Source organism: Chinchilla lanigera, unplaced genomic scaffold, assembly GCF_000276665.1.
Source record: "Chinchilla lanigera isolate Chin_1 unplaced genomic scaffold, ChiLan1.0 scaffold00089, whole genome shotgun sequence".
In the NCBI taxonomy this organism is placed as follows: domain Eukaryota; kingdom Metazoa; phylum Chordata; class Mammalia; order Rodentia; family Chinchillidae; genus Chinchilla; species Chinchilla lanigera.
In genome coordinates, this window is record NW_004955490.1 from 8,888,477 (window position 1) to 8,904,153 (window position 15,677).

Genomic DNA, 15,677 nt, shown 5'->3' on the forward strand with positions numbered 1-15,677 from the left:
TGTTCATTATTAATATACAAAAAACCAGTTTTATGTGCTTAATCTTACATACTTTGACCTTGCTGAAGTTACTGCTTAGCTCCAGGAGTGTGTGTGTGTATTCTATAGGATTTTTTGCATAAGCAATTATGATATCTGAAAAAAGTACAGTATCATTGCTTTCTTTCCAATTTCTATGCCATCTATTTCTTTTTCCTGCCTTTTTGAACTGGCTAGAATTTCCAGTACTCTGTTGAGTAACAAAAATGTGGGCAGACATTCTTTCTTTGTTCCTGATCTTCTGTGAAAAACCTTCAGTCTTTCATCTTAAGTATAATGTCAGCTGTATGTTTCTTGCAGATACTTTTTATTAACTTCTGGTAATTTCTCCCTCTGTTTGTAACTTGCCAAGAGAGTTTTTGTTTTTTCAGATCATGAATAGGTGCTAGACTTTACAAAATGCTTTTTCTGTACCAATTGATGTATAATTTTTCTTCTTGAATTCATTGTTATGATATATTTCAAATGTTGGTCAGCCTTACATCTGTGGAATAAATTTTGCTTCGTCGTGGTTCATAATTTCTTTTATGCATTCTTGGATTTGGTTTTCTAGCATTCTGTTGAAGATATTTAAATGTATGTGAGATTTTTAAGTGTTCTTCAAATTTATTGTTCTTTAGTTTTTTTCTTTACTGTCTTTACCCGGTTTGGATATTAGGGTAATGTTGCTCTCTGCTTTTTTCAGAAAGGTTTTTGAAGAATTGGTATTAATTTTTCTTTAAATGTTTAGTGTTCTCCAGTATTGTTCGGGCCTGTATATTTCTTTTTTGGGAGCTTGTAAATTACAAATTAAATTTATTTAATGTTTCTAGGGCTTTTAAGATGATCTTTTTAATTTTAAATTTTCATTGCTTGTGATTTTTTTTTTAAAAAGATAGTATTTCTGTTAAGTTGTTTAATTCATAAGCATAAGATAGTTGTTCATAGAATTTCCTTTTTATCTTTTAATGGCTGTAGGATCTATATTGGTATACCCTATTTTTTTCCCTGATATTGGTGATTTGTTTTCTCTTTTTAAAGTTTTTTATCTTGCTTGATGTTTATTAATTTTATTGTTTTCTAAAAAAATTAGCTTTTTGTATCATTGATTTTCTCTCTGAAGTTTCTATTTGCAGTTCTATCGATATCTGCTCTTGTCTTTATTATTTCCTTCTGCTTGCTTTGGGTTAGTTCTGCTTTTCCTATTTTCTTAACATAAGAACTTAGATCATTGACTCAAGACCTCTCCTTGTTTCTAACAGTATTCTCTTCCAAGCACTTTTGATAATCAGCATTTTTCATCCCATTTTCATCTGCAACTATCACTTTCAATAATAGTTATTTTATTATCCATTGTAAAGCTCTATGGTAATAAATGTCTGCATATAGATATGCCAAAGGCACCTCAAATTAAACTTGCCTAAAACTAAACTCACTATTTCTGCTCTCACCTGGGCCCAGATCTAAAACTCTCTTTCTTTTTCTCAGCTAATGATTACTGTTTTTTAATCAAGAATCTAAAACAGTATATTTCTACTCTTTCAGTAGTGATGATTACATTTCTTAACTAGCACTTGAATCCTTTCTTTTTTAGTAGTATATTTTCCTTATTTCAAGCCTTCTTTATCTTCTATTTTGAAACGCTTACAAAAAAATATAGCTCCTTTTCCAGGCCCCATATTTGACTCTTAAGTGGCAATCATTCTTCAATTATTTCCACTCAATTTTTAACTACTTTTGTGTCCCTAAATAGCATATATACTGTTACTTTTTAGCTTTCTCTTATTAGGTGCACCCCTCTCTCTCCCTCTGTCTGTCTGTCTCTCTCTCTCTCTGTGTATATATATATATAATATATATATATATATATTATATATATGTGTGTGTGTGTGTGTATCATAAATTTCACATAGATCAGTGTTAATATTTGAATGATTGTTTAAATATTATTCACAGCCTGGCCATATAGCATAATATATTATGCCTTCTTTCTTTTATATGATTTTATTTTCCTGTGATTTTTATGTCCCCATTTGCTTGAGTCTTTTTTCCCTTTCTTCTAGGTTTTTTGGTTAATTTTATTGGTGCACTTTAACGTACATAATAATCACATTCATCGTAGGGAATTTCTACCTGTACATAATATATCTCGATTCTTCTTTTTCCCCAATGCACTCCCTCTCTTCAACCTTATTTACAAAAGCTTTGTTTCTGTTTTTTCCTTCTATTCTCTTTTTTTCTCTTCCTTTCATTCTTTGCTCCCCTCCCTTGTTTCCCTTCCCATTTGAACACTTTCTTTCTATTTCCCAATATCTAATATACATTTTGGCCCTTATTTATAGTTTTGGTTTCTCACAGGACAAAAACAACAAAATATTTAAACATGTGTGTCCAATTTATTTCACTTAAGAGTGTGGTCTCAAGATACATCCATTTATCTAGAAATGACTCAAATTTATCCTTCTTTGTGCCGGGTTCCTTTGAACCAGCTGTTCCTCTTCTTGGTGTCTTCCCATTTGCTTAGTTTTCTAACACTTATCAGCAATTCATTCCCCAACTCTTGGCTTTTAATTTAAATCTGCCAGTTTCATCTTGGACCCATCTCTTCCAGAGTCCTCTAATCGCTGTTGTACCATCTGGAATTCTTTCTACCTTAGTCTACTACTCAGCTAGGTTCTTCCTTCTACAGCATTATCGTATCCTCTCTTCTTTGTTTGTGCTCCAGTTTTTGTGGATCTTTTTTTTATTTCTTGTCTTTTAATTTATTCTCTTTTCCCCAGTATACCACAAATTCCAGCATCTTCTAGAAAGATTTCAGGGAAGGTAAGTTTTTTCTGAGATCTTGCATGTCTGAAAAGGTATTTATTCTACCAGTATACTCGATAAGATTGGGTATTAAATTATAGCTTTTGGAGTTTTTGTATTTTGTTTGGTTTTCAGACAGGGTCTCCCTATGTAGTTCAGGCTGCCCTAAGGTTGTCTTTGAACTCATATAGATCCTCCTGCATCAGCCTCCCAAGTGTTGGCATTACAGGTGTGCACCACCATGCCTAACTTCCTCTGAACTTTTAAAGGAGTAGTTTCATTGTCTTCTAACTTTGAGGATAATTCTGAATCTAAGTCTTTAGTGACCTTTTTATTTTTGTGTTCTCTTTCTCAGAATACTTAAATTTCAGATGATAGGCTTTGCTGTAAGTCTTTTATCCACTGAAGCTTGTATTGATGAGTCAAGAAAATTTCTTTCAGTTTGAGGCTATTTTCTCGAATTACTTTTCTGCTAGCTTCCTTCCCTATTTTATTTCAGTTCTTTCTGAAAATACTAACATTCTAATGTTTGGTACCCTGAACTGATCTACATTTCTTTTCCTTTGATTTTCTCCTTATATTTTTGTAAAAATGTTTAGGATATATACTCAATTTTTTATTCCAATTTTTCTATTGATCTTTCACTTCTGCTACAATTTTTACTTCACAACAGCTTATTATCTTCTTTTATGTTTATATGTGTGTGCACTTTTAGTAACATTCTGTTTTTGTCTCATGGCTTCTCTGAGGATATTAATATTTTTTTGAGATCAAACCCTGGGCTTTCCACATGCTATTGGCAAATGTTCTGTAAGCCATTAATAATGATTTTTTCAAAAACCCTACACTTCTTAGATTGTTCCTTTCAACTTTTTTTGTTTTGTGTTTGTTTTTCCCATGTGTCTTGGTTACTTTTCTCTCATTACTGGGACAAAATACCTGACGCCTAGAATTAGAGAAGGAAAGGTTTATTTAGCTTACAGTTTGTGGAGGTTTCAGTCCATGCAAACACAAACCATAATGCCATGTTAAAGGCTTTCTTCAAATGCTTGATGATTCTTGAGTGCCCATTTATATTCAAGAAAGGTTTTGTAATTGTGCTTGGTAACTTACCATAGAATAATTTGGCTAGAAATTTTCTCTGCAGAACTTCAGATTTTTCTTTTCAGCTAGCCAAATTATCTACAGAAGTATCTTCCAGCTCCTGGCTTGAGATTAACAAGCCTAGAGTTAAACCAGTGTTCCTGGAACTGTTAGAGAACCAACTGGAGGCTCAAGATTCAATTGGTAAACTTTCCATTAATCCCTTGTAAATTTTCATTTAATTCTTGTTGTTGGTACAGAATCTTTGTTCTCAGTTTTGCCTGGTAACCCTCATCCAACACTAATCTGATTCAGCCTCTACAAAGAAAAATCATCTGCAGAACTTCAGTAAGGAGAATGGTCCAGATATAGGATGTAGAGGGGAAGAGAGATCTACTGCTTAATCTTTCTTAATCCTGTTTTCAGCTCCAGTTTCAACAGCATATTTAATTAAATATTTCTACTAATTCCATATCCTTTGTAGAGTTTCCTACTATAAATCCAGTTGCAGTTTTCAAAGTTTTGCTGTTACCTCATTCTTGTTTTCATCCTTCTCATTTTTATGCTTTTATCTTTTTCCTCTTTTTAAAAATTTCATTGCTGCTACTTTGTAGGCATTTTGGAACAAAGCAATGGTAAATGAATATGTTTCATCTTTAGAGACCTTAATGGTCTCCTTCCTCAATCTTACCTTATTCCAATTCATTTTCATGCTATTCTCAGAGTGATCTTGATAAAATGATAGTGTGTTCCAGTCATCTATTTATTAAATCCCTCACTAGTTCTGAGTCCCCAGTGATAAACTCTGGTTCTCTGCATAAGATAAAACATACACAGTATAAGATAGCCCCTGCTTCTTCTATCTTATGTCTTGTTTACAGCACACCTTTTAAAGAAGTATTTATGAGTTTGCAAGCATCTAATTTTTTTCTTTCATATTTTTAGATGTTCACTTTTTTATCTTAAATAATGAGGTATTCATCATTGTCTGCCTAGTAGCTGCTCCCACATTAAGATGTAGTTTAAGAGCCTTCACTTCTATGAAATCTTCCTTAACACTCAAATAGTTCTTTATCCTTTTCTTTGCATCCATATTATGCAATACAGTACATATTTTTAGCACTAATCGTACGATATTGTGGTTAGTACTTATTTGCATATCTGTTTCCTGGAATTTGAACTTCTACATAGTGATTATGCCTCAATTATTTCTCTATTTTCAGAATTTAACTATGCCTGGCTAGTCAATATCTACCTACTCATCCATTCATCCATCCATCCATCCATCTAAATAGAGAGATGATAGATTGATAGACAGATGATAGATTGATGGACAGATGATAAATATACATTGATTTATCTTTTTTATTAGTATATACTTGTAGTACATAATATTACATTCATTGTGAGAAGTTGGTACATATAAATAACACATCTTAATTATCTTCCCTCACTTCTATGCTCCAATCCTCTCCATGATCTCTTGGTCCCCTTCAGGTCAGTATATTGTTTCTTTTTAAAATTAAATTTAATTTTATAACACATATTTGCAGTAAATGAAGTTAAAACTCATCTTAGGGAGTAGGTGAATGTATATAACACAGCTTTATTCTTTTTTAATCCCCTTCCCATCTCACCCACCTCTATATCTTTAAATCACCTTTCCTCATTTTCATTTTCTTCTTATTATTGTTTGTGCCTGTTTATGACATGTAATGTTCACATTCATTGTGGGTATTTTAGTGACCCATCTTAAATCTTTTTATTTTCCTTTCCCATCCTTCCTCTTGCCCTTGTTCCCCTGAGCCACTTCCCATTTGCAAGACAGGAAAAACAATCCTGGGCAACAAAGGCAAGGCAGGAGGCATCACAATCCCTGACTTTAAATTATACTATAAAACTACTGTGATAATATCAGCATGGTATTGGGGAAAAAAAATCAGACCTGAAAATCAATGGAATGGACTGGAAGATGCATCCACAACCACAAACACACTCAGCATTCTTATCTTTCACAAAGAGGCCAAACATGTCCACTGGAAGAAAGATAGCCTTTTTAATAAATGATGCTGGAAAAACTGGCTCTCCACATGCCAAAAACTAGAACTAGACCCTTGTCTATCATTATGCACTAAACTAAAGTCAAAATGGATTGAAGATCTAAATATTAAAACACTAACACTAAATCTACTAGAAAAGAAAGTAGGCAAAAATCTTGAAGATATAGGTGTAGGCAGAGAGTTCATGAACAAAAACCAAACTGCACAAGAAATACATCAAAGTATCAACAACTGGATCTCATCTTATTGAAAAGGTTTTGCACATCAAACGAAATCACCAACAGAGTAAAAAGAAAACCCACAAATTGGGAAAAGAATTTAGCCAACTGTCCTTCAGACAAAGGACTTCTATCTAGAACATATAAAGAATAAAAAAAAATCAGGGCCCCAAAATTCAAAGACTTAGTACAAAAATGGGCATCTGAAGTGACTACACACTTCTCAGATAAAGAAATACAAATGGCAAATAAATACATGAAAAAATGTTCAACTTCATTAGTCATTCGAGAAATGCAAATTAAAACAACACTGAGATTCCATCTCACCCCAGAAAGAATGGCTGTCATCAAGAAATCAACCAATAACAAATGTTGGAGGGGCTGTGGGGAAAAAGGAACCCTTCTCCACCATTGGTGGGAGTGTAGAGTGGTGCAACCCCTGTGAAAATCAGTCTGGAAATTCCTCAGTAAACTAAGATTAGAAGTCCCATTCAACCCAGCTATTCTCCTTCTGGGTATTTTTCTAGAAGAACTGAAAACATACCACAGAGATATATGTGCATCCACGGTTATAGCAGCACAGTTTGTAATAGTTAAATCTTGGAAGCAACCTAAATGCCCATCAACTGAAGAATTGATTAAAAAAAATGCGGTATTTTGTACAATGGAATATTACTCAGCTATAAAAAAGATAAACTCTAGGCTTTTATGGGTAAATAGATGCAACTAGAGACTATACTCAAGTGAAATAAATTAGACTCACATGTGTAAGCATCATATTGTCTCCCTAGTGTAAGAACCTGAAAGAGTAAATAAAATCTGAAAGGTACAATAGATATTGTGAAAGAGAAAGAAACTGCTCAAAAGGAAAGAACAACTGGGATGAAGGAAAAGAGAAAAGAAAGAAAGAAGGAAGGGAAATATATATATATATATATATATATATACACACACACATACTCTAGCTAAGATAATTATACTACTAATTTCTAGTGGCTTATTGAAAGGAATAATGTTTGTTTGATCAATCTTACATGCCTATATCTGGTTTTCTGAGTAACCAATTTGAAGATAACATTATGTAATACAACAACCATTGTTGATTTCCTATCACCTTGTTCAAAATTCTGTACCGTTTTTATGTTATTTTGTTTACGTCTTTGTTTTTGTTATTTTGTTTTGTTCTTTTCCTTTAAAATAAAACTAATAAATAAAGATCTATCTCCTTGATTTCTTACACAAATCCTATATTTTGCTTTTTAGTTGTACTTTACCTCTTGAAATGAGAGATACCATATGGTATTTAAGCAAAGGGTGTGGTTCAGCTCTCACTTTCTTTATTGATATTTTGTTTAATTCATCTATTTCTTTTTGAAAGTAGCGTATTGAGATCACCCACTATGACTGTTCGTATTTATTTGATATTTTACATCCAGCAGTATTTGTTTTATAAAGATAGGTGCTCCAATATTTGGTACATATATATTTACCAGCAATATCTCCTCTTGTTGGATTAGTCCCTTAACTAGTATATAGTCACCTTCTTTGTCTCTTCTGCTAAGTTTTAGCATGAAGTAACTTTTGTCTATGATTAGAATTGCTAGCCTGTTTGTTTTTGAGTCCTGGTGCATGAAATCTTGTTTTCCATGGTTTGATTTTTAGTCTATGAATATCTTTTTGGATTAGATGAGTTTCTTCTTTTTATTTTAAGAAATAAAAGAAGGAACACATATTAACAAACAGACATCCATCTACAAAATAGCATAAGAACAACACAAACAAAACAGAGTTACAGACAAAGTTGTTGGAAATTAACAAGGGTTGTTGTATTATTTATTGATATCTGCAAAGTGGTTTCTCAAGAAAACAGAGTCATACACGACTGATCAACCAAGTAATCATTAGCTGTTCCTTTCTGTAGAGGAATAGAAGACAGCAGTACAACTATGGTACCTATCCTGTGTATACATACTTACATATTTTCCCCTTCTTTCCCTTCGCCTTTCCCACACCCCAGTTGATCTTTACTTTTGAGCATGTTCCTTTTGTTTCACAATGTCTATCATACCTCCTAGTTTTTATTCACTCTTTCAAGTCTTACATTAGTGAGACAATATGATTCTTACACATGCATGTCGGATTTATTTCACTTATGAGTATGGTCTCTAGTTGTGACCATTTACCTATAAAATCCTCAAGTTTATCTTTCTTTATAGCTGAGTAATATTCCACTATATAAAAGTATCATAATTTTTTTATTCAATCCTCAGAGGATGGACATTTGGTTTGCTTCCACAATTTAGCTATCACAAATTGTGCTGCTATGAACATGGGTGCACATATATTGCTGTGATATGACGTTTTCAGATCTTCTGGGAAAATACCCAGAAAGGGAACAGCTGGGCTAAATGGGACCTCTAGACCTAGTTTTCTGAGGAATCTCCAGACTGACTTCCACAATGGCTTCACCAGTCTGCATTCCCACCAGCAGTGGAGAAAAGTTCCTATTTCTCCACAGCCTCGCCAGCATTTGTTATTGGTTGATTTCTTAATGCTAGCTGTTCTTACTGGGGTGAGATGAAGTCTGTGTTGTTTTAATTTGCAATTTTGGAATGACTAATGATGTTGAACATTTTTTCATGTATTTATTTGCCATTTGTATTTCTTTATCTGAGAACTGGGTGTTCATCTCAGCTGCTCATTTTTGGATTGGGTCTATGAATTTGGGAGGGCTGGTGTTTTTTAATTCTTTCTATGTTCTAGATAGAAGCCCTTTGTCCGAGGGACAGTCAGCTAAAATTTTTTCCCAATTTATGGGTTTTCTTTTTACTCTGCTGGTGATTTCTTTAGATGTGCAGAAACTTTTTAGTAGGATGAGATCTCAGTTGTTGATTCTTTGAAGTATTTCCTGTGCAGTCTGGTTTTTGCTCATGAACTCTCTGCTTACCCCTATGTCTTCAAGGTTTTTACCTACATTCTTTTCCAATAGATTTAGTGTTTCTGTTTTAGTATTGAGATCTTTGATCCATTTTGATTTGAGTTTGGTGCATGGTGATAGACTTGGGTCTATTTTCAGGCTTTGGCAGGTTAGATGAGTTTCTTGAATGCAACGAACTATTTGGTTGTATTTTTGATCCAGTCTGCCAATCTGTTCTTTTAATTGGAGTGTTAAGGCCGCTAACATGGAGAGCTATTACTGAGAGGTATTGATCAATTCCCAACATTTTGCTCTTTCTCTATTGTTGGCAGATTTGTTTTGCCTTTCCTATTTTTTCTTATTTATCAATGCACCATGCTTGATGTATTCATTCCATCTAGAGTTTTGGCTTTGTTGGTTTTAGCATTTCTGTCTAGGAGAATTTTTAGTATTTTCTGGAGTGCTGGTTTGATATTCATAATCTCTCAAGTTGTTCCTTTTCATGAAATGTCCTTGTTCATCTATATTGAAGGAAAACTTAGGTGGGTATATTACTCTGGGTTGCAAGATATTTACCTTTAGGGCTTGAAACACTTCGCTCCAAGCCCTTTTGGCTGTTAAAGTTTGTGTTGAGAAGTCTGCTGTAATTCTCACGTATTTTCCTTTATTGTGTGATTTTTTTTTTTGTTTTTCTCTGACTGCTTTTAAAATACTGTTGTTGAGAGTCTGGCATTTTAATTATGATGTGTCTTTAATTATGATGTGTCTTAATTATGACAAAGAGAGCTTCTTTTGTCATCAGAGTTGTTTGGTGTTCTGTAAGCTTTTAGTTTACTTGTAAGCTGAACTCTTTTATTAAATTTAGAGAGTATTCTATGATTTTGGTAACAAATTTTTTATTCCATCTTTCCTGTTTTCCACTTTCTTTCTAACTCAAATTAGCCTTAGGATGGTCTTCTTAGTGTCACCTAGTACCTTTTGGATGACGTTTTCTTGTTCTTTTATCTCTTTTGAGGATTCTGTGGGAACTTAGTCATAATTTAGCATTTTGTCCTTGGTTTCAGAAGCCTTGTCTTCACATTTATCATTTCTGCAGTTTCTGAATTTTAAAGTTTTTTTATATCTGGAATTTCTGTCTGATACTTTTTCTTTTATTCTCTATTTTGGAAAATTTGTCATTCAGCTCTACTAATTTTTTGTTTTCCTCAAATCGGTACTGTCATTTTGTATGATAATCCTATAAACTTTTAGGTTATGTCCTCTTTGAGCTTGCTAGGTTTCTCTATCTCTTCTTTAAACAATTCATAGCACTCTGTGCCCACTGGGTCTGCCTTGGGAGAAATGGAGGCCCTTGAAGGTCTTTTATTGCCTTGTTTTCCCATGATCTTGTGTGTATATATATCTGGGGTTTTTTCCTCCTTTTTTTCCCCTTTTTTGGTGCTGAGGGTTGAGGTCCTGTAGATGGAGAAAGCTTGTAATTGATATGAAGATATTTTTAGTAAGATACTGCTTTCTTGTGATAATGCTTCAGTTTTAGTTTTCTTGAGATAGTATTTAGCTCTTTAAGTGATTTGGACACTGTACAGATCCAATCATATATTTTGCTTATGTGTGATAGACCTTGTATTTACACTTCTACCCTTTATTAGCACTCTTTGCAGCCTACATTCAATTGTTATTAGCAGTTATTTTATGATGTGGCAGGAGAAGAGGGGAAAGGATGAATGGGTGAAAAAGGAGCATAAGTGTGTAGAGGACCAGGTAGATGGGGGTATAGTGGTGGGTGAAAAAAAAATAGTATTTGATCAAATTCTCTTGGAGGACTTTCAGTTTGATTGAAGTGTTAGTGTTGAGGGTTTTAAGAAGATATTTGTAGGGGGTCAGGACTAGTTTCACAGGAGGGAGGTGTACTTTGCAATTGAGGAGAGCTAAGAGACTGCCAGAACCTGTTAACAAATTTGTGTACCTGGAATGTGGCAAAGAGGCAAGGGGAGATGGGGGCTAGGTAATTTAAGGAACAGTGGTGAGAACAGAATGCAGAGAACAGAGAGTTAATACAAAAGAAGGTAGGAGTGCCTGTAATCCCAGCACTCAAGGGGCTGAGGCAGGGGGATCGCTGTGAGTTCAAGGCCAGTCTGGGCTACATAGTGAGATCCTATCTCAAAGAGAGAGACAGAGACAAAGACAGAGAGAGAGAGAGAGACAGAAAGAGGGACAGAGAGAAAGAAAGTAGGAGTGATTGAGAGCAGAATATGGCAAATTAAAGACTTGAGGAATTTAAAAAGTCAAAGAAATAAGTAAGAAATAAAATTGTATTGCTATGGGAGTTTAAGTCGCAAACACTACATAAGGAGATGAGAAGAGGAAGAGAACACAGACTACAATTTAACAGAAGCAAATCAAAAGAAAAAACAAAATGGAAAATACTCAGCAGGAACTCAGTTCAGATACTCTGACAAGAGAATATATAGCATTTGGGAGGCTGAAGCAAGAGGATCACCATGAGTTCCAGGCCAGCCAGGGCCAGATACTGAGTTCAAGGCCAGCCTAAATTGCATAGCAAGACCCTGTCTCAGACAGAGAGAAAGAGAGAGAGAGAGAGGAGAGAGAGAGAGAGAGAGAGAGAGAGAGAGAGAGAGAGAGAGGGAGAGAGAGGGAGGAAGAGAGACGGAGACAGAGACAGAGAAAGAGACAGAGAATATGTGTGTTCAGGTCATTCGCGACCACTTTGCCATAAAGCCCAGGTATTCACAGCATTCCTTTCTTGCCTCAGTTGCAGATTGATTATATGCAACCACACCAATATCATCTCTGTCCTTTCCAGTACCAAGCGCAGGCAAACCCAATCTCAGGAATTCACTCTCCTGGTTTATGGGCCAAATCTGACACTGCCCCATCTTGGCCTAGGAACATACAGTGGCAGACTGTGGATGGGTTCACTAACGAGGCAAAGATCAGGGAGTTGGGGCATGCTCAGGAGGGCCCTGGGGATCCACAAATGTATTCTCCCTTTGGCTGGGGATTCCACAGCAGCTGGTGCAGAAATCTTGGAATCAGCCATTCACACTCAAGAGAGTGTGAACCATGGAAATTCCCAGTCCTTGTTCACCATTTATCCTCTGTCCAGGTTTGGGGTTACAGGGGTCCTCTTTCCCTTGGTGAGTGCTGGTGAGGATAGTCAGGCAGCAGCATTTTCTTGGTGATCTTTTAGTGCTAATTGGCAAAAGGGCTGACATAGAGAGTCGAAACCAGGACTAGGGTCTTCAGCACCCTTTCATTGTTTCCTCCCTCACGCTGTTGGAAATGCTCTCACAATGGCTGCTCCCTGGAGGGACAAGAGGCTGGCAGGGTGCAGACCAGCTACATTGGCTGTTTCGCCCCCCAGTGATCCAGTTCTTAGTTTTCATCTACACATATTGTCTTCCCAATGAATATTCTAATTCCTTCTCTACTTCTGGTACATGTGGTTTCAGTGATCTTCTCTGAGCACCTTTCATGCAACTCTTCCTCTAGTCAGCCATGATGAAAGTCCAGTATATCTTTTTAATTTATTTATCTCCTTATATGTACAGAGCACAGTGTATTCAGATTTTGGTGGAGATACAAAGCTGCCAAATGTGAACATGAATATCATTCCATGTTATTAAGTATTCTACATTTTAAGGGCTTCTATGTATTTCATTGCATGGATATGCTATAGTTTTTAAAATTAATAGCCCATTGTTAAATATTGATTAATGTTTCCAACTTTTTTCTTATTTTAAATTGTGCTGCAATAAACTTAGTTATAGGTAAATTTTAAGGTACATCCATGATTACTGCACATAAATACAATTTTTAGAACTTAAAATGCTCAATAAAGAATAAAAGATTTATCCTTTCGATTTATATTTTCTTTTAGGTAAGTTGTACTAATTTGTATTTTCACTGGTAACTTGTTACAGTACTAACTTTTCTGCACTCCTTCTAGTATTAACACTTCTATCATCACCGTAACTACCATCACCATCATCATCCCTTACCAGATTTATTGGTGAGAATAATATTTCTCTGGTTTAATTTGCATTCTTATGGTTACTCGTGATATTGAATGCTTTTAAGTGTTTATAAATAGTTTTATATCATTTATATGTTACTTATTTGTCTTTTGACCATTGTTCTAAAATATTTTTCTCCTAATGCTCCAATGATTTTTCTAGAAGAGATGTACTATAACAACATGAGAGTACAGGGGTTTTTTTGATAGTGCATGAAATGCTATACAATAATATTTATATGTACAAATAAATGTATTAATTACAGTAGAAAGCTGTCTTTGGTTTTAATGACAAAATTTCCCATTTTATAACCTTTCATAAAAGTCTTTAAACTGTTACCTAAAATATTTGTAAGTAGGCTAAATTGAATAAAATATCTGTCCCCAAATCATAATGGGACTGGCTGGAAACAATTTTAACAAAAACTTTCCCAAGGAAATAAATCATATTTTTAAAATATTTTAAGCACAGAAATAAATCATCATAACCATTTAGCTAAGACTATCTAGTTGTGAAAACATATGCAGTTCACTAGTAAAGTATTTTTTCTTGACATTTTAGTTATTTTACATTTCCATCCCAAATTCCAGGCAATCACTAACCCACTCTGTGTGTGTATAGATTTTGCTTTTCTGGAGATTTTATAGAAATGGAACCATACTGGATGTGGCCTTTTATATCTGGCTTCTTTTAATGTTTTCAGTGTTCCTTCATGTTGTAACATGTATCAGTACTTCATTTCTTCATATTGTTGTATAGCATTGCATTATATGGACATACCACATTTTAAAAATTGTGAATGTAATTATTTTCCTGTTTTCATATTGTTCAATATAATTATTTTTAATAATCTTAAAATGTGTATGCCATGTTTTCCCCTAACAAGTTTTGACTACTATTAGCATTTTATTGCTAGTGTAATATATAATTTAACAACTAATATTTATCATTGAACCAGAATTCTGGGCAGTATGTGTGTAGGTACAGTTTTTACCCTTAAACAATGAAAGTTCTAAAAATTTAAAGTGTGTTAATACAGAAATATTCCTGGAATTGTAATTAGAAGGTATGCCAAAATGTTTATAGTAAGGTTCTCTTAATAACACTAACTTGTGTTTCTTGACATTTTATTGATTTTTAAAATTGTTATAAACATACTCCTTTGCATTTAATATGTATCAATCAGCAAATTAATAGACTGTGCTTATGTTGACACATATGATCTCAAGTTAATGGTGTGTTGTACTGTTAGTTTGCGCTTCCATCACATTAAAAATGTTATTTAGGGGAAAAATTGCACCATTGAATTAGTTATTACAGCAAAAGAGAAATGTATTTTTCCAGGCTCAGCATATACTGTTTTTCTAGCCTTTTGGTAGACAGCCATCATTTAAATCACTTTCTCTTAAACTGTGATCTTGCAGAATATCTATCTTGTAAATAGGATGAGATATTACACTTTACACACTGAATAAACATCAGAGTTGTCCCAACTGGCCGAAAAATTTTAAAGTACATTTTAATTTTTTTTTAGTTTTGTTTTGGAAAATTTTTCTTTTTTCTTGCCACCAGTTATTGCTTATCCTCTTAAGTATTAACGAATACTAAAACAAATTGCCAATTTTACTTTTGTATGTTAATTGAAAAACTCAGATTGTCACGTTTACTTCAACAGTTTATTTTTACTGACAGAAAAGATCTGTTTTATATGGTAAAGTCAATGCCATTTTGTGATGCACTGCCCCTGAGCAAAGCTGAAGATCACTAAGTTAAATAAATCCTTAGAAAGGATCAGAAATGTAAATATACTCAGTGTATATCTTGCTTGTAGGTACCTAAGACCCACCAAAATCTGTGCCCTTAATTTAATAACTACTTCATATTGTACTTTTAAGCTGTGATGCATAAAACAAACAGCTAATGCCTTTCTCCAACAAAATATGAGTTTCAAATAGACTGTTACTTGCATGAAAGCTAGGCAGAGCAGATAAAGAACAGACTTGAACAGACTTGTCCACTGTTTTTCTTTATTTTAAAGAAAAAAAAAAACAAAATTTCAAAAGTCCACTGTTTTCATAGTTTCTCAACAGCTAGATGAATTTTTTTCTTGTATTTTCTAAAAATTAAAGCTATTACATTGACATTTAAAGTTTTATAAACCATAGGAGGGGAGAGTATGTGCTATTCTGTTCCTGGAATATTTTTACTTCATATTAATGATTGTGTGACTTGTCCCCCTGTAGGCATGATACAAAAGAAGATAGAAGAGGTACAGGTTTTTGAAGATTGTCATCTCAAGGAGCAGCAACACCATATGAAGATTTCCTTTAATTAAATGACTATATCTCTAGCATGTTATTCTGGGATTGTTTTAACCTATATATTCAATGATGTTAAATAGAGTAGTATTTACAGTTACTACTTAATCTTTTGTTGAAATAAAGTATGCATGCATTTTTCCATTTAAATACTATGCTGTTGCTGATTATACTGTAGTGTTGCTTTCAAAATTAAATAAAAGCTACTACTAGTCATGCAA

General features: G+C 34.0%; 1 protein-coding gene across 3 annotated transcripts in view; it reads left to right on the forward strand.

Annotated features, from left to right (window-relative positions):
- Window positions 1-15,677, forward strand: part of Nup62cl (nucleoporin 62kDa C-terminal like) — a 96,288-nt gene extending 80,611 nt beyond the window's left edge. For 2 of the 3 annotated variants that reach the window (XM_005404703.2, XM_005404702.2), the window contains exons 8-9: window positions 13,072-13,134; window positions 15,382-15,677. In XM_005404703.2, coding sequence (XP_005404760.1) covers window positions 13,072-13,134; window positions 15,382-15,421 — 103 coding nt within the window. In that variant the 3' untranslated portion in view covers window positions 15,422-15,677. The remainder of the gene's footprint in view (window positions 1-13,071; window positions 13,135-15,381) is intronic. The other variant, XM_005404704.2, reaches the window with a different exon arrangement.